The sequence below is a fragment of the Sitophilus oryzae genome, unplaced genomic scaffold (assembly GCF_002938485.1).
Source record: "Sitophilus oryzae breed Bouriz unplaced genomic scaffold, Soryzae_2.0 scaffold_1604_pilon_pilon, whole genome shotgun sequence".
Taxonomy (NCBI): domain Eukaryota; kingdom Metazoa; phylum Arthropoda; class Insecta; order Coleoptera; family Curculionidae; genus Sitophilus; species Sitophilus oryzae.
The window spans coordinates 169,806-190,292 of NW_022146286.1; the positions used below are offsets into that span (position 1 = coordinate 169,806).

The 20,487-nt window shown below is 33.5% G+C and overlaps 1 protein-coding gene across 2 annotated transcripts in view; it reads left to right on the forward strand.

The window, feature by feature from the left end:
* Window positions 1–20,487, forward strand: part of LOC115880028 (GAS2-like protein pickled eggs) — a 272,661-nt gene that overhangs the window by 136,144 nt on the left and 116,030 nt on the right. For both annotated transcript variants that reach the window (XM_030897139.1, XM_030897140.1), the window contains exon 4: window positions 1,228–1,323. In XM_030897139.1, the coding sequence (XP_030752999.1) occupies window positions 1,228–1,323 (96 nt within the window). The remainder of the gene's footprint in view (window positions 1–1,227; window positions 1,324–20,487) is intronic.

The window sequence follows — 20,487 nt, forward strand, 5'->3', positions numbered from 1 at the left end:
TTCGACCCATAATTAAAAAAAATCCTGATGATTTTCATTGAGAGGCATCGGTTCAAAACGTCGCGGGTGTCATCCTGTAGGCCCTCCCCAATTATGCCCAAAATCGACCCAGATTTTTCTTCAATATCAAATCCTTTGTCCTACCCTGATGAGGATGCATGGTGCATGGGACCGTGTGCACAGTCTCTCACGTAGCCTACCCACCAAACTTTTGACGTTTCTTACGTCAAAACTAACTGTCATAGTGACACGTGTCATATACGGTCAAGTTGGCTATAATCTATCGATATACGAAATTTCCTTTAAATCGGACGATTTTTTCGCCATTGATGGGGCTTCATAGTTTAATCACAGGTTTAATAGAGCACGAAATTCTGCTAGCTAAAATATCAGGAAAAGATTCCGAGTTTCAGCTCCCTAGCTTACATAGGGCCCGAGCCAACACTAGCTCGTGTGTCACGGCTTTGAAGTTTTACTCCCAGAGCGCGTAAAGAAGTTAAAATTAATAAAAAACGTTCTAATCCGTAATAAGTATGTCATAAAATGCCTCGTTTCGGAGGTACAGGGTGTAGAAGTTCCATTTTTATTTCGATTTTTTCTAAATAATTTTCGACCTAACTCTTTCGTTGAACTAACTCGTCGATATTTGTATGAAAATTGGTATCTAGATGTTTTTTGATCTCCGGCACGAAGCATTTTAGAACATACATTTGTGCGGACTTTTTTTTTATTTTTATCTGCAGAACATGCTGCCGAAGTTTCCCGAATACAATTCGGATCACCCTGTATAATATACAGAGTGAATCTGAAATAAGTGCAAATATTCCCAGGGCTGGTATAGATATCGATAAAAAAAACATTTTCTCTTTACCGTTTTTCAAATAAATCCAAAGTAACCAAATTATTTGACCTTGAAAATTTAAAAAGATGCCTTCCAGTGAGCAAAGTTTTGTCACATTTAGGGAACATTAGGGAACAGTTACGTATCTGCGTTTTATTGCTTCATATCAGGCAAAAGATGGGCCTAGTAACGTAACAACGACGTCACCTAGAACACATTTCCCTTAAAGGAATATAATGCTCACTGGGGCTAAATTGTATGCAAAAAATAATAATTACTATATTTGAATATTAGATCCTTTAAAATTAATTTACAACCTTTGTTGCCAGATTATTTGCATTAAAGTTACTAGATGTATAATATATTGTTTTATGTTTTTTTTTCAGATCAATAACGGGATCAATGTTACAAGCACAAAACCTAATCAGAATAGCAGATGTCAAATACTTTACTACGGCAAAGCCTGGAACATTCTTTGCAAGGTTAGTTTTGATTTTACTTAGTAGGTTAGTTTTAAACCCCCCCCCCCCCCCTAATATGACATATAGAGTATATCATCATCTTTTCGAGAAGAGTGGAAGAGATTGAAAGATGCCTATTATGTGCAACGATGGGCCGAAGAATAGATAAATAGATAGATATATAGATGTCGTCACTCAGTATTACTCTTAACTAACTTATAAGTATCTAGAAATCAGTTTTAGAACTATACAACTCTATACAGGGTGCTACAAATTCGAGGTACGAGCATTGCTATCTCGGAAACCGTAATAGATACGAAGATGGTTAAATTGGGGCAAAGTTGCTCTTTGGGATGTTCACCAAGATACCATCAAAAAAGTTTTAAAAATTTCAAAGATTTGTAACGTTTTTAGTTCGTTACATGTCTTTTTTATATATAATATATGATGTCTGGCGTATCGTCATCGGATTCCGTATCGTTCAGGCCTGATAATTTATTTGGCACACTTGGCGTAATTTTTACGTTCCCTAGTCGCCAACCCTGCTATCGTTTCACTATTCTGTGGAGGCGCGCGCTGTCAAGATCCTTGTTATATGTCAAGGCGCCTCTCTGCGTTTTAACCTCACTTTGTTTTTGGCCACGGTTGCAAATCCTGCTTTTAGAAATGGCAATTTAAATCTTGCTGCAAAATCTGAATCAGCTGCCATTTCGAAGCTACAGGTAAAGATGAGTTATTATCTTTTATAGATTCGATATTATTATTGAATATTTTTAGGGCAGAGTTTTGGATTGACCCACCTTAACTCGTATTTGTATTTTGCTGACACGTTGGTGTACTTTTGCTGTTGTCCTCCAGAATGTTAAATGGAAGAAAGGACAGTTCTTTTGTTTATTATTGAGCCCTCGGAAGTGTTTCGAGGTAGGTTTATTTTGTTTATTAGGCCTTGTTTGGTTTTAAACAAGAGTTTCGTATTTTTAGGGTCTTATGGACAGACTGTGTCCAAGGTACGGGTAGTGTTCCCCTGTACCGTTATCTTATGGACGGACTGTGTTCAAGGTTATGGTCCACGTTACGGACATTATCCAAGGTCCTAGTAGTGTTCCAAGGTACGGGTAGTGTCCTCATATTGCCACAGTATGGATACACCGTAAGCCCCTTGCTGCTTCGTCTTCGTTCCCATTTCTCAGTCTAGTCATTAGTTACGGCTGTATCAATTCATGGTGTCCTCATTCTGGCCCCCTTTTGTTGTATTGGATGGCCGAGTACAGAGATGCGAGACCACCTCACGCTGTTAGTTTGAAGCAGGATTACATAAAGAACAGCTAAATGTAGATTTAAGTTCTAGTTTTACATTTAACATCTAAAACATTTTCAGTCTTAAACAATAACGTACATCTTAAGTAATATCGTACAGACTATGTTTAGTGGTTAGATTGTTAAGAACATTCATGTCGATTTAATATTTAAAATATGATTTAGATCTTAGGTTTCATTACATTACGTCTTGTAGTGGTATTACTTTCATAGATATTTAGTACAACTCTTAACACCATTTTTTTGACATATAACCACTGTATATTTATTAGAATTCTACAATGTCATGTACCAGCAAAGAACATCATGAAATATAGTCATTAGTTTTAAGTAATATACAACTGTGTTTTCTTTCTCTGTGCATGCCTGGCGTCCAATATCTATATTTTTTTGTTTATTGTTATTGATTGGTTTTCTCTCTAGTGAAATACCTTACCCACGACTGCTCTCCGATGAAAAGCTGCCGTTCGCAGTGGTAATGTTTATAAAAAAACGCTACAGATTGCTGATTTTTAAAAAAAAAACTATTTTTTTAAAAATAAGTTTAATTTTTTCCTGTCGTTACTTTTTAAAAAATCAAAAAACTAATTGCACATTCTCATAGCCACTTTATTAGGGCTTTTAATTTCCCATCTCAGGCTCGGTCTTCTTCTAGGTCTCTTAATTCCTCGTGGGTACCATGCTCTAATTTTTGTAGTCTATCTGTTGTCCGTTCTTCTTGCCAGGTATCCTGCCCATTGCCATTTGAGGGATTTGACTCTGTGGATGACATCTAATACCTGCGTCTTTTGTGGTATCCACTCTATTCTTTTACGGTCTGTCTTGGTTATTCCTAACATATATTTCATTACATTGGGCTTCGGTTGCCTTATGATGTCCGTGTATTTGAATATATCCGTAACTAAACGCATTAACCGAAGAAATTAAAATTCGACCTTGCATGCTGGTATCGAATCGTTTAATATGCTTTTTCTCCATAACATTTGCAAATAAATATATCTTCCATCGCCGATCATAGTTTAGTGGCAATCCCACGCACCTTTTCGCGGCAAAAACTTAGCTATCTATTCGGCTCAAAGGCGTAGCTATTGTAGGGTATACTCACTTAGGCGTTTGCATCACTATAGTTTATTTAACCAAGAAAGAAATAGGTATTAAAAAATTGATGTGGCTGACTTACATGATATTTATTCTCATTAAATAGTTATACCGGGTGCGTCTCAAAAGTGGCTCACTCCTATAACATTTTTAATTTTCTAGATAAAAAACGAGATTTAGTATGTTGCTATGACATAAATTAGGATTGATTGACGTATTCAATAATTATTGTTTTTGGTCACTTCCTGTTTTACCGGAAATGACTACAATTTTTGATTTTTAAATGACACTCTCGGTATTTTTTTACTTTATTCGATAGAAAACGACCTCTGAATAGAATAACATATTATATGTCAACTTTTGACATTTTCGCATATTATGAATGAATTTGAAATTGTAATATGCGGTTCATGACGACAATTTGACTCGAAATACCAAGCGTCTGGTACTAAATTACTCGTAAAAAAATGCTTCTCCAGATATGCTAATGAGTCATCCTTGTTCCCTTTGAAAAAATTGAGATATGGTTAAAAAATACGATTTGAAAAAGACGAAAAACTTTAGACGATCAAATCTATTTGTCCAAATGTCCTTGATTAAGAATTAGTATTTTTAACACAGCCATGGCATTCTAGATTGAAATTTAAACTCCGATTTTGTTTAAGCGAAAATGTCCAAAGTTGACATGATATGTCATTCTTGATACGTCAAGCCATAGATAAATGCAACAAGTTTAGATTGGAAAGCCCGTAAAAATTTTGGGTCGCGACCGTTATACGTGATCTGGCGCTGCTATAGCGGTCGCTAAGAACAACGGCAAACAAAAACAGAAATAATTTTCTCTTGTCAAAGTCAGAATTCCGAAAAGTGTTTATAGCGTCCATTTTCAAAGTTATTATTGCTATCTTGTGAGTTCAATTCAAGTTTTATTTACTCCAACCGGTGATAATTGTGAAAAAATGGCATTAAAAAGTTAAAAAGCTGTGCTGTGAACTGTGAACTGCAAAAACCATCGTGGATCGTGGCATAACTTCGGTTTCCAATGTTTCATAGGTATTTCATACATGCGTCCTTATATAAAATAAAGTTTCTTGTATGCAACACACTGTATTTTATTTATAAAATTAAACGAAAATAATAATAAATTTGAATAAACAATATTTGGCGATATAATTCCGGAAAAAGCCGAACCGCTCCGAAATTTTCAAAAGTTTTGGGTCGCGACCGTTGCAAGAATAGTGCCAAATAGTGTTTACATTGTACTTATGGGCACTTTCCAATCTAAACTTGTTTCATTTATCTATGCGTCGAGCTTACACAAACACTACACAGAATACAACGTATCATGTCTATTAGAGTATGCAGTATGCAGCACATACAAAACGGTATCTGGAGAGGCCACAGGGGTTATATCTGAAATAACACCTATTGAACTGCTCAAACAGGAACGATATGATAGATACCATGGGATGGATAAGGATCTAGCGAGGACAAAACTTCTCCAACAGTGGCAGGACAAATGGAATAGCGGAATATATGGCAGATGGACATACAGGTTAATACCCGACATTCAACTATGGTTGAACAGATCGTTCGGAGAAGTGGATTCATTCTTTCATGAGTCAAGCATTGTCTGGCCATGGGTGTTTTAGAAAATATTTGTATAATCGTTGTAGGGGTTGATAGTCAATCATGCACCTACTGCGGTCAGGTTGATGATGTTCAGCATACACTGTTTGCCTGCGAACGATTGCAGATCTTTAGAGAACAATTCCGTATGGAAGCCGGCAAGGACTTCGACTTACCCACATTTATGATATAGGTACTTAGTTGAAGAAGAAGAACAATGGACGCTAATATATCGGATAGTCTGAAGTATCATAAACTGTAAAGAGAGAGAAGAGAGGCAAAGAGCATAATAGAGATAATAAGGTTAATATAGACACCCTTTACACTGAAGCAATGCGAGAGCGGATTCCGGTGTAAAGTGGTAGTTGGAGGAGGTTTTTTTAGCCGGTAGGAATCCGGCACTACCCAACTTTGGGTGTCTTATGCAAGTTAACCAAAAACCAAAAACATGCCAAAAACCGAAACATAACCAAGATACAAAGGTGGTCGAAAATTCAGCATTTGTAAATTCGCCATGTATTTCAGAAACCAAGGGGGCTAGAACAAATCTGTCTGTAGCATTTTTAGTTTCATAAAAGCTTTATATCTCTACTCAGGCAGAAATCTACGCTATCGAAAGATGCGTACAACTTATCTTAGATAGGAACTATCGGAAATAAGAAATAGCCATCTTATCTGATAGTCAAGCAGCTTTAAAAGCGATCAACTCAGTATCAATCAATTCGAAATTGGTCGAAGAATGCATAGAGAAGCTGAATAAATTAGGCAAAGAAAACAAAGTCCTCCTACTCTGGGTGCCTGCTCACCAAGGGATAGAAGGCAATGAAAAAGCAAATGATCTAGCTAGAAAAGGAGCGAACACTCCACTAACTGAACCAGAACCGTTCTGCTTTCCAAATGGTAACCAACTCAAGGCGGAACTCAAGAACTTGGAAGACTCCATCCGCAACCTGGAATGGGAATCTTGCAACGGTCTAAGACACTCGAAGAAGTTTCTGAGGGCTTATACGATCAAGAAAAATCAAAGATCTTCCTGGGTTTAAGTAAGAACAATCTTCGTATTGTCACGGGGTTTTTAACAGGACACGGTCTCCTCAATGAACACCTCAGTAGATTGAAACTAAGAAGAAACGGCGAATGCAGATTCTGAGGGGAAAATGGGGAAACACCAGTACACCTCATCACTGAGTGCGCCGAGACGACAACCATTCGTGCCATGAGCTTTGGTACGACTGATATTGGAGATGGAGAACTACCCTCTATAAAACCGTCCCAGATACTGGTCAAAGCCCTGGGACTGTATGATGAGTTATAACTCAAGAAAGGGGGACACAATAGATCTGTAAGGTCGCAGTGATTAACCCTCCTCCCACTCATTCTAAATTCTAAAAATTCTAAATCTCTACTCATAAACGAGAAACCCCATAAAACATACAAAACTGGGACACCTTGTACAGTTTTATTCCTTCGTGGAAAAATTATAACTACGCCTCTGGTTTATCTAATTCTTAATAATACCGTGTCGGTAAAAGAAAGAGCATCGGTGGCCGATGGCAGAGGAGGAAAATTCGCAGTTTTGTAGCCGTGCCGATACCCGCAGCCAAAACCTCAAATTAGTATTATTTCATGCAGATTAGCTCGGCCTGCCACAAAGAAATACCGTTATTAAGTACGGCGGTACTTTTCTTAAAGTTCTTCGGCTCTTGATGCAATCGAAATAATGTGTATTTTTTATTGGGAGATAACAAATATTTGTATAAAGTTAGATGGAATTAAAGTTGTGAAATATCTACACTTACGCCTTTCGCTAAATAATGTTTTGTACCTTTTCCGAGGGTTTATTTACGTAATCTGTGGATACTAGCAGTAAAACTTGACACTTGAAAATCAAAATGTCAATTTTACGTTAAAAAACTGGGTTAGATTAGGCTTTTTTACTTTTTATTTTTTCTTATTAGCCGACCATACCAATAGGTATGATAGGATTGGTAAAAAAAAGTTTTTTTAATTTCACTCAAAATGAGTTATTTGGGTCATAAATGACCTAAATACAAAATATTTTCGTGGTGTCTGTCTGTCTGTCTGTCTGTCTGTCTGCCGTCTGTAACACGATAACTCAAAAACCCCTGAACCGATTTTAACCAAATTTGGCACAAAAATACTGTGGCACCCGAGAATCGGGCTATTAGTTTTTGGTTTTGGTTGGTAAGGGGGTATAGGAGGTGGTTAAAAATTTAAAAAAATCGTAACTCCAAAATTACAGTAGCTAGCGAAACGCGGTTTTCAAATTAAGATTAGGAATAATATGCAACAAAATTTGTAATAACATCAAAATCAGTCAAAGTCGCATTTTTCGAGATATTAACATATTTTAGTATGGGCGGCTATAGGTGCCTCCCGGCGCCAATTTTTTTTATTTTTTTTTTAAATTGAAGATTTAGTATTTTTGGATTTTTGGGGGGAAAATATTCAAGTTTTCAGCTAAAAAACAAAATATTTTGATGATATAGTAACATATGTAGGTAGTAGAGGTAAGGTAGTGTAATTTAGAACATAGGTAGTATAATTTAGGGGAAGGAAAAAACAGAATAAAACAGTAGTTTTCAAAATTCAAACAAAATATATATTCTTTTTAAATTTGCCAAGTAAAATGATTTGGCTATCTTAGACCTATTTGAAAAAGGGCAAAGAGAAAATAATTTTCTTTTATCGAGATCTACCAGCCCTGAGAATATGTGCACTTATTTAAGACTTATCCTGTATAGTAAATACATAATGTATTATATGAACATTAGGTATACACATAAGCCAAGTTAACATTTATAAAAATATATGATGTTTTTATTAACATAAATAAATACACATAGATATTTAATAAACAAGCGATCTAATTTATTTCTACAATTATCAATAATCATCATCTATGGTCCGAGATTTATGTAGAGTTTCTAGTATTCACTCCTGGTGGTGCCATGACTACATCTTCATTTCCTTCTTCAGTTTCATTCGTATGCCCCAATTCTTTGTGTTCTTCTTCAATATAAATAATCAACAAGAAATAAGAAACAAATTCTCTTGAGCCTGAGCTTCACAATTTCCTTGAGCAGAATACATTTTTTTCCTTTAAACAATGATCGATTTCAATCATTATCATCTTTTATTATAGACTTCATCAACAAAAATTATTTATTCTAATCAAAATACAAAATTTATTGATTTTTATTTTCTTTACTTTCAAGTGGGATTCGAATACCCGCTTTTGAAAGACTGCAAAAGTCAGTGGAAGAAAAATACATTTTTTAGTCCATAAAAAGACAAACGTTTTTGGTTGTTTTTGGCTTTAAAAATATATGAACGAGTTAGAAGCTAAATAAATGGCCTAAATGGCATAATGTATATTCTGAGAAAACATCCTACAAAGTTTGAGGCGTATTGAAAATTCTGAGAATTTCCGATAAAAACCATTAAAAGATTGTTTGTTGATAACTTTTAATGGTTTTTATTTATTTATATTAAAAACCATCACATTAAAACTTAAGCACTTTATAAAAAAGCAACATGCTCAGTTCTACACAACGCCCTACCAAGTATTTATTTTATAATATACAGGGTTGTTCACCACATACGACACGGAGTATTGTAGCTAAACGATTAGATTTTTACAAATTGTAAGTTTTGGGTTCATTGAAGGACTATTAGAGCTACAATTTAAAAATATTTTTACAAGATACAGAGTGTCCCAAATAACTAAAAAATATTATAGTTGTATTTTTTTAAATGGAACACCCTGTATATTATTCTATTTTTAGATTCTACGATTAAAATAAAGATGAATTTGATTAAGGTTTATCATACTTAAACCTTACCGTTTTTGAAATATTTTCAATTTTATGAAATTGCAGTAAACATTTTAAGGCTTCATTTCTTCAAGGGTATCAAAGTTTTTAAAACTAAATATTTACTAAAGATTATTTATTGATCAGATATTGTGTTGCAATAATTAAAATTCTACTACTTTATACAGAGTGTCCACAAAATTATATTAAATAATTACTAGCTTTAAACGGCAATAACTTGTTTAATTTAAATGGAACACCCTGTATATTTTACGTGAATCATATGCATAATTTAATTGTCTATCAAATTGTATTATACCATTTTTTACCCATCTCTTCAAGTTTTCGTAGAAAATGCATTTTCTTATAATTTAGACCTCATTAATCACTATACCTATGGAATATTGACATCTTAGATTATTTTTAAAGATGTAACAAATTTTCAAAGAGTACAGACATTAATATTGTCGATACAGTTCGCTTATTTCATTAAAAAATAAAATAAAAAAACTGTTGTAATTGTAAATATTTTTTGTTAAAGAGGACCAATTAATATGATCCCAGTATTCAAACTACATTAATTGACTGTTTACGTTGATTAATAATAATTGCTTCAGAACTGAAAAACTGAATTTTGTGTGTATATTAGACACTGTAGTAAAAAGTAACACCTTATAAATTTTATTTCATTTTTTGACGAATGCTAATTTATAAAAACAGAGACGTTCATTTTCAAAACTTATTATTATATTGATTTCTGAGCCAAATCCACATTTATTTAGAATACTTTATTAACTAAAATAATTTAAAAGTATGTAACTAACTAATTTTTGGTCGAAAATAATGGTGGTATATTTAATTGGTATACTGTTTTACAAAGATTTAAATAGCTTTTTTGTATACCAATAGGCTTGCAATATTTACCACCTGTATGTTTTGTACATATGTATGTCGCTTTAAAAAAATGTCGAATGTCAATATTCCATAGGTATAGTGATAAATGAGGTCTAAATTATAAGAAAATGCATTTTCTACGAAAACTTAAAGAGATAGGTAAAAAATGGTATAATATAATTTGATAGACAATTAAATTGTACATCTAATTCTCCTAAAATATACAGGGTGTTCCATTTAAATTAAACAAGTTATTGTCGTTTAAAGCTAGTAATTATATAAAATAAATTTTTGGACACTCTGTATAAGGTAGTAAAAATTTTATTATTGCTACATAATATCTGATCAATAAATAATCTTCAGTAAATATTTAGTTTTAAAAACTTTGAAACCCTTGGAGAAATGAAGCCTTAAACTTTTTACTGCAATTTCATAAAATTGAAAATATTTCAAAAACGGTAAGGTTTAAGTGTTATAAACCTTAATTAAATTTACCTTTATTTCAATCATAGAATAAAAATAGAATAATATACAGGGTGTTCCATTTAAAAAAATACAACTATAATATTTTTTACTTATTTGGGACACTCTGTATCTTGTAAAAATATTTTTAAATTGTAGCTCTAATAGTCCTTCAACGAACCCAAAACTTACAATTTGTAAAAATCTAATTGTTTAGCTACAATACTCCGTGTCGTATGTCGTGAACAACCCTGTATAGTGAGTTGCTTATTTAATAATTTATAAAACAAATGCAAGAATGAACTTTATTTTATAATTAACTCACACTATACAACGGAAGTATCCAGATATTTTTTGTAGTTTACTTTATATGTCATATGTATACAGTGCCGAACTTAGGTCTAGGCCAACTAAGCCCGGGCCTGGGGCGGAAAAATTTGAGAATACCAAAATATTTATCTTTTTTTTTTAACTTTTATTTGTTCATAAAATATTTCGAATATAGCCTTAACCGATTACATATTTATTTACTTAACTATTATTATTGTTTAAATATATAATTCGCTTGGGTTATTTTTACTGCATTGTGCCACGCCGTGCATTCAGTTAATAAATACATAAATACCTCGAATATAAAAAAAATAAATTCAAAAACATTAAAAAATTTATCAAAAACACGTTAGTCTGCACGAAATGAAGCTTGCCAATCACTATCTTTGTCTTCCAATGAAATAAAATCCACGTTGGAGTCAATTTCTGAAGACGATACCGAAAAGCCTAAAAACCGATTAGATGCTTCTAGTCTCCTTAAACAATTCAAAAGCCTAGAAATGGGTTTTATGGCGGTATTTTGGACAGACGTTTTAAATAGATTAGAGGCGGCCAATAAAAAGCTTCAAATGGTGGATATTGATACAACTTGCTGCAGATTTATAGAGCTCATTGGAAAAATATTTTTCTGAAATTAGAAATCTAGATAATACTAAATCATTTGAGGAATATGAAAGAAGGGCCATAGAATTGTTCGGTGAGAAAGAATATGCGGCAGAGAAAAAGAGAAAAGTGAAACGGAAACGATAATTTAAAGAAACTCTATTTAACGCTAGGGACGATTTTAGGACAAATGTATTTAATGTTATTGACGATATTACCGATAAGTCCAGACATTTAATAACCTGTTATCCAAATGATTTAGATGAGTCAATGCCTAATGAATTAATACATTTTCGTGAATTTATAAAATGCATTAAGTCAGCAAAACCATCTGCTAGAGAGCTTCTTAAAGTAATTTTTGAAAAAAAAACGCTCAAGACCTGTTTCCAAATACTTTCATAGCACTAAGAATCTTCATATGTACTTTTATTACTAACTGTTCTGCTGAACGCTCGTTTTCTGCATTGAAACGTATTAAAACTTATTTACGGTCCACTATGGAAACAGAACGTCTAAATCATTTGGCAGTTTTACATATTGAGTCCGACCTTTTAAAAACTATCAATTACGATGAAGTAATTGATAATTTTGCGAACAAAAAAGTACGTAGGAAACCTTTATAGAGGCATATAAGCAAACCTTATAGTTTTGTTGTTCGTTTGTTGTCACTTTATACGAATATTTTTTAATATTTATTTTATGTTTTGTGTTGATCTGTTCTGTCGGTCTATTCTGTTGTTGGTCCTGTATTCAAATAAATGTTTTTTATATCCGTAATTTTTTTAATTAAAAAAAAATGTTAAGGGGCGGCATTTTTTTTTTAGCCTGGGGCGGCAACTTCGTTATGTCCGGCCCTGTATGTATATCTCTTTTATACATAAACTTTAACTAAATTTTCTCTCTTTAATTAGGCATTACTTTATTTAACTAGGAAAAGCGTTTTATTTAAATAATTCTCTATAAGAAAGCTCGTTTATATGCATGTTTTCTTCATTTTTATGTCGTAATTCATATTTTCACATAAAATCAGATAACACCGTGTTACTTTTTTCATTTTAACAAATATCTCATAAAAAAGAAAATCTCAGAGACAATACTTCCTTATTTCGTAAATTATCCATAATAGAAATATTCTCGTTTTATCTACCTATAGACGACTCGGACAAACATTTTTATGATTTAGACTCAGAGTGATAATAACATATATTATCTAGAATAACTTGAATAAATTGTTACTTACAATTTAATTGTTATTGTTATTAATGTAAATAAATAAAACAAAGTCGAGTTAGTTTTACTATTTATAATTTAAGAAGGGATTTTGGACCGATTTTAATTTGTTGGATTCGTCTTCGTCCTGAATAGAATGACATACCATATGTCAAGTTTTGACATTTTCTCTTAAAAAAATCGTAAGTACTTTAAGCCTTAACCGCTACACTGAATAATTCTCCTTTAATCGCTACACAGACCTCTATTAAATTACACAATTTAAAATACATATGAATTTTCACATATTTTTATACTCGCAGCAATTTTAAGCATATTTTTCTTGAGCACTGTAGACGTGGGGGTTTGTAGTAACGGTTTTTTTTTACAAACTGTACAGAGATACTCAACGTTTCTTTTTATTTTGTAAGAGCACATAGAGGAAATACTAACAAATCATTCATGAGGAAACCATTTCCTCAATTCTAGTCACTCCTCTTCAGCTCTTGTTTTGCATAGCATAGTATCTTTCAATATTCACCTTACCTAAGTCTTAGTTTCCTTGGTATTTTTGGGTTGAGCAACCTTTTTTCGATCATTAGATTTGTAATAGTTTTGGCTAGATGTTTAAGTAAATATATGTGTCAAGCTTTTGGAAAAAATTGTCATTTGCCGTCAATAAAAATGTTCTAATATGTATTATGTATATAACTTAATTTAGAATATCGAACGCCTATTGACTTAATGATGGTATATGTATCCTCATTACTACAATTGCAGGCGTTTGCGAAATATGGAGGAATGTTTAGCGCGAGTGTCCGACAGTCTGACAGACCACTCTTTAGCGGTTAAGGGCGTTGGTTAAGGGTTAAATTTATTCTTGCTTCCTTTTGATTAGTATAAATTAAGATTCTTGGATAATCCACAACGAAGCTACAGGGGGGTTAAAAGTGCCCTGAGTTGCTTCAATGAAACGATGTTATAAGATAATTTCGTAAAAAAGTCATGTTGGTGTACAACATTACCCCAGTTAGTATTTTCAGGGTTAAATTAAACAAGGTTTCATTCGAAAGCGGTTTAAAATAACCTTGCGACGCGACGCAGGGATATATTTAAATAAATACCCCCTTTTAAAAGCGACATTCCTACTACACACAGATGTGTGTTTACACCAAACGGTGTATTTTTAGTCTCCATTTTTAACTATCGCCGAGAAAACAACGGCCGTCTGTTTTGAAAGGCTCCAAAATGAATATTTCGGTTTTGTTCCTGTTTGTTTTGTCTTGAACGTCTTAACTTTTGTATACTTTCGTTCTCGGTCGTTATTGTGGGGAAGCCGTTGAACTTTTTATTTGAAAACATCCGAAGACAGATGGATGCGTTCGCATGATTTATTTGGACGCAAGTTTACGGCTAGAAAACATTGGGGTGTTTAAAATAAACGTTCAAACATACGTGTGTTTGAGGAAAAAAAATCTATACTTTGTAGTATATCAACCCAAGTTCGTTCAACAAAGTTGAAGAGGTAATATTTTGACCAACTGTATAACACATAATTTAAATAAAATAATGGGACCTATGTTGTGTTAAAAATATTTTTTTTCTACAAACGTCAAAAAATGACAAGGTTTGCGAATTCATAGCAATGTGCCAAGTGACACTTTTTTTCATTTTGGTTCTCCGGAAACAATGCCCAGTGTAGAGCTCATAATCTGGCAGCTTCAAGTGTTTTGCTCAGCATCATGTCATGCTCAGCATCTTACCAATAGAATTTATGCCGACCACTTGGTTAACACATCTTTTATTTTGATATTTTAAAAACAATCTGCGACTGGTAGCATTTCTTGGACGAAGAGCTGCGTATTTTTGATAAATCACAATATAATTCAAATTTGAGACTGTAAAGACTCGGTCTATGTTTGTTTTTTTATCGGGTACTTTAACAATCAAAATTGAATCTTTATATTCTATGTTATCGACCGTCATTTTAGTAAGTTCCTCATGGCGGCAAGCACCAGAAATACCAAGTATTAAAACGACCTAAAAGGAAATAGATGACGATGTTCAGTATATAATAAAAAAACATACATTTTACTAAAAATGTACCTTAACCATCAAATAGGTTTCAGCATTTGCCTCTTTTATGAATTGATTGGTTTCTTCACGAGTTAAAACTTTGGATTCTTTAGGACTGTATCCAACTGACAAGTTTTTTTCAAAAATGGAACCAACTTTGAAAATTTTTTAAATGGTCCACGTTTTCTTTGACATTAAGTGTTAATTTCAGCAAAATATACGGCCCACAACGTGGAAGACTTGACCTTTTCGGATTTCTCAGCAAAATATGCCAATAGCACGTTTTCAGATATATTTATTATTAGCCCCATTCGCTGTATACACCAGTCTTTGAATTGTTCATACGTCTTCTCATACTGACAAGTGTTTTTTTGGCAATAAACTCGAAATTGCCGCGTTCCCTGTATACTTGTATATTAAATTAGGCGGGATATTTCTTAGTTCTTCATCACTTGAAATGCCCGAATTATCAGAAAATTATTAAAAGCGCGAGCACAAACGTATAGTTTTGTATAGTCAAGTATCGGTCACCAAGGTAGCACTTCGCGCACTAGATACAAAAATAACTCTTAATATTAATTAAAGTACCTATTTGTACACAAAAAATGTTCAGCATTTATTTCTTTCTTTCAAATAATACATCATGGGTTCAAGAACTGCAATAACGACAGTTTCTCTCTCTTTGTCGTTACTGCAAATTAAGTCATAAAATCAAATCGAATGGTTTCGGTAGAACTGAACGCCTAAGTTTAATTTCATTGCGGTTATTTATTACAAAATAAGTTTAATTATTATTTTCGTTCGGCGTTGAATCACTGTTAGAACCGCTGCGAGCAATATTAATATTTATTTATTGTTGGAAAAGCAACTGTACATTTTTGAGACAGACAGGCAGCACGTGGATTTGTAATTGGTGACGATATATACAGGATGTCCGTAACTGAGCTTGTATTAGGGGTTTTGGACAAAGATTTAATTGCACAGCACCATAGCAATGAATTACAATGTCAGAACATCGTCAATTGGATTTGATATTTTAAAGGGATTTTAATTTTAAAATATAAAACGGTATATTTTTCTTGAAACAAGGGTATTTTACTATTTAATTGATGTTATTTTACATCTATTAAAGGGTTGAAAAAACATGTTTTTTTAACCCTGGAAATTTTGAATTTATGCCAATCCGACGTCAGATTGAATTAACCCGCCATCTAGAATTTTGCCAATCCGACGTCATCGTCAGATTTGCGATCACCCACCCAAAAAACTCACATATGCTGATTAGTGTCGACCATATTTAATCCGCAATTTTGAATTTTGCGAATCCGACGTCAGATTCATGATCAGCGACTCAAAAAAAAACCTATACCGGTTTTGGTTAAGATCCGTGCGATTTTCGAAAATCATGACTTGTGGTAGGTTTTTGAGGTTAGAAAAAATATGAGACATGCTAGCTCAATTCTGATGAGTGTTTTGAGTTTATCAGGCCCATTTACATTAGGTTAGAGCAGTAGTTCCCAAACTTATTTTTCTCGTGGGCCACTTTCAAAATTTTACTGGTTTCGGTGGACCCCCTGCTGCTACATTTCTACCACATTCTTAAAGTCGCCAAAAAATAAAAATTGTGTCACTTCTGAGTTCTGTCCCTATATTCCGATATGTAAAATAAAAACGAAAAATGGTACATTTTATATCACTTTATTTATTAAAAGAATAGAATTACAAGAAAAAATATTAAGGTAATATAGGTTCAGGTCATAATTTTAATTAATGGGAAGGATGTATCTGATGGAGTGTCAGCAAACGATCAATGTTTGGCTTTATTTTTGTGAGCAATAACCGCAAATCCCCCCGCTCTGTGATGTTTAATTTGCTCCTTTTTTTTTGTTAAGAGGTTTGTAACGCACTAAAACTCCTTTCGACAAGGTATGACGAGGGAAAAGCTATTAAAAATTTCCTTGCGATTTCCCACAGTCCAGGATATTTTTCGGGTATTTCTGCTTGCAGCCAAAATGTTGGGTAGCCTTTTCTAAATTTCACCTTCAGCTCCTCATTAGTGCTTAGCTCGAGCAGCTCCTCTTGTAATACAACATTGGCCACTTCCGTTTCATCAAATGGATTTATGATCCATGGTGGTATATCCATCGTCAGTATATCTTCAAACCTGGTTTTGAAGTCATCATGCAGAGCACTTAAATGTTGACTGTAGGTATGGATATCCTCATCAATACATTCTACCTGCGACAAGTTTGGAAATTGAGAGAATTCGCGCCGACTAATGTTTTGCTTCATAAATTTCAATTTCCCAAGAAAAGCCGAAATTATCCCCTTTGTTTTTATTAAATTCAGGCTGTCCCCTTGTAACTGCAAGTTAATATCATTAAATTTTTTAAACAAATCTGTCAAATACGCAATGTCTGCTTTGAATTTGATCAAGTTTTCTTTTAAATCTGGATCTCTACTTTCTAAGAACTCTAATATGGAATCGAAAACAGAGTAAAATCTCGTTAAGCATGCACCTTTCGACAACCAGCGTACTTCAGTATGTAAGAGCAGTCGTTGGAAGTCTTCATCATTTTCGTCGCACAATTGAGCAAATAAACGCGTATTCAATGCATTGCTTCTGATTTTGTTGACAGCTTTTATTACAAAATGAAGAGATTGGTTCAACCTGTCACTTAAATGTTTTGCCACAAGATGTTGTCGGTGGATTACGCAATGAATAGCTGTAAGTCCTGGTATAATTCTTTTGAGATGACTTATAAACCCACGATATCGCCCGACCATTGCAGGAGCTCCGTCTGTTGCCACTGAAATAATGTTTGTAAATGGGATCGATTTTTCCGTAAAAAAATTACTCAGGACATTAAATATTGATTCGCCTTTAGTGTCAGTCTCCAAAGTTCTGGCAAATAGCAATTCTTCGTGAATTTCTTCCTCAACAATAAATCGGACATATGCCAATAGTAATGCTTCATTACTGGGTAACGTTGACTCGTCCAGTTGTATAGAAAAATGAGTTTTTTGCAGATGATTGCACAAAAAGCTTTCGATATCAGAGCTCATTTCATCAATGCGTCTTTGTACAGTATTGTTACTTAATGGAATTCTTTTTAGTACGTCAAATGGAGATTTGTGCAAAACAGTTTTTAAAACCTCTTCAACAGCGGGTAAAATTAATTGTTCTCCGATAGTGTGCGGTTTTCCAGATTTTGCTATAAGTAATGAGATATTGTAAGATGCCCGCAAGCCATCATCGTTACTTTGAGATGTTGAAGCGAACATACTGTGCATGGTGGGTCTCTTTCCATATTTTTCTTTCAATGTTTGAAAATATTTTAAATCTTTACCTATTTTATCAGTATGACACCTTTTTAGATGATCTTCGAGCTTTGATGGTTTCATAGAGTCATTGCTCAAAACTTTGTTGCATAATAGGCACATGGGCAATTGTTTGTCTGCCTCTGATGGAACAAAACCATATTTCAAATAATCGATACTATATTGTCGACATTTTTTCTTTGCTGTAGCCATGTTTCGTGTCAGTTACCTTACCTGTAAAAAAAATGTTTTAGTAACCAAGTTTTTTTCTGAATATAGGTATCACACCGCAGCCTTTGTCAGCACGCGGAAATAGAATTACGGCTTGTAAAGGGACCAACTAATAAACCGCTGAGACAAATACAGACGTTTTCACAAAACGGTATCAATTTTAAAGTACATAATTTACCACTAATTTTTAATAGTATAAATAAAAATTGGTGTACTCAGTATCGAATACTGATCATATTTGTGTAGGAAAAAATAAAAAGTCGAAATCCCAAAATTGTCCATAAAAACGATAACTAACATTTTATTAAATCAATGAGTTCACGCGCTCCGTGTATTTGCGTATTTTTTGTCTGCGGCTTCATTGTTAAAACGTGACAAACTGGCATCGAAGTCCAAGCCCCGCCCTTTTCCCGTCGCCCGCGCACCGCTCGCTCTTTCCGAAAAGGAATAGTTTTGATAAAATAGTTACTTCAAAACCAATTTAAAATGATTATGAAATTACTGTTTTATAAAATTAGTAGTTATTTGCAAGAAAAATTACAAAATTAATTGCTCTGCAATATTGCTTATTCGGCCTTTTAGAGAGGCAGTGTTTCTCTCGTGAAAAAACAATTGAATAAAACGTGCTGTGTTTGTCTTCAAATCGAAAGAGGACAATTAAAATATCTGTAAGTTACTAAGTTACCTATCTATACAGGCCGTTGTGATCAACCGACTAGTACACGTAAACAAAATACTTAAGTACTATAACAAAAAAAAAGGTAGGTTACTTACTTTTCTCCGGCACTAGCAAACACAGATATAAATTTTCTCACAACTTTTTTTCCAAATTCCGCCTTTTTTCGAAATTCCGGAAACAAATGAATGCGTTTGCCTTTGGCATCAAGTATTTATAGTGGTGATCAAGTTCATGTCTGAACAAGCATTAAGCATTGTCGGGCGGATAGCGCTTTGCAAGTCTGTACACGAAATTGTACGTAATATCGAATACGCAAGTTTGGACAAGTAACAGTCGCTTGCCTTATTAAAATATTATCTGCTTAGATAGGTACTTAAAACAATGTAGGTAGGCCCTTATAAAAACTATGCTTACATTTTTGCTCTTTACTATCAAAAGCAGATAAATTTTCGTGGACCCCCATTAACATCTTATGGACCCCCATTTTTTGTTCACGCCTACGTAGACCCCCAGCAAGTCTCCCGTGGACCCCTGGGGGTCCACCTGCACCACTTTGGGAATCACTGGGTTAGAGTGTTATATATGAGCATTTTTTTCCTACTACATTTTCCTGAATTTTTACGGATTTTCACCAAATTTTTGAGGTTAGAAAAAAAAAGAGATGTGAGTGAGTCTAATTCTGATAGCGGATTCGTGATCAGCGTCGAAAACTACTATAGGATATGATGGTCTTGTAAAAAGCGTAGACCACTTTTTTTTGTGTGTTCATTAAATCGTCATTTACTATTGGAAAGTTCTTTAGGAAAATAAAGGGAAGGAGGTATCTTTTAATGCCTTGCTAAATCCAGATTTCCCGCGATATTATAAATAAATACTTTTAAGGTAGATTTCATGTTCCAAAAGCTGTAAATTTAGATTTTGTAGTTCCTTATAATTTTCAATGGAAGCTTTGTCAAATATCAGAGACACCTTGTATTTTATTTTATTATGAAAAAATATTAATTATCGTGACAATGTCTTGCTTCAATAAATATGAATATTGTATTTTGTTTTTGGAATTATCTTAATATCGATAATGAAAAAATCTATTAGTCATTGTGATTTTGCCGATATTTGTTTTATTTCAGATGTCAAGGTTTTTATTTGGTTAAATGAGAGAACACCCAAAGTGAATCGACTTAATACAGAAAATGTCAAAAGTGACAAACACTTCAACATATTTTTTTGAGGTTTTAAAACCATAGGGTTCAAATACAATATGACCGAAAAAAAAACACGACGTCAGCGATGGCTATGAAATGAAGATCCTGTCATTTTATCCGTCATTTTATATGTAAAATTACATGGGGAATGTCATCGATCCTCATTTCCAAGCCAACAGGACGCCGTTTTTTTTTTTCGATCATACGGTATAATATTATCAACATAGCAAGAGATATGAAGATATGAAGTATATTATTTCAAATAATTTTGAATGATCATTGAGAAGGCTCAAGGAAA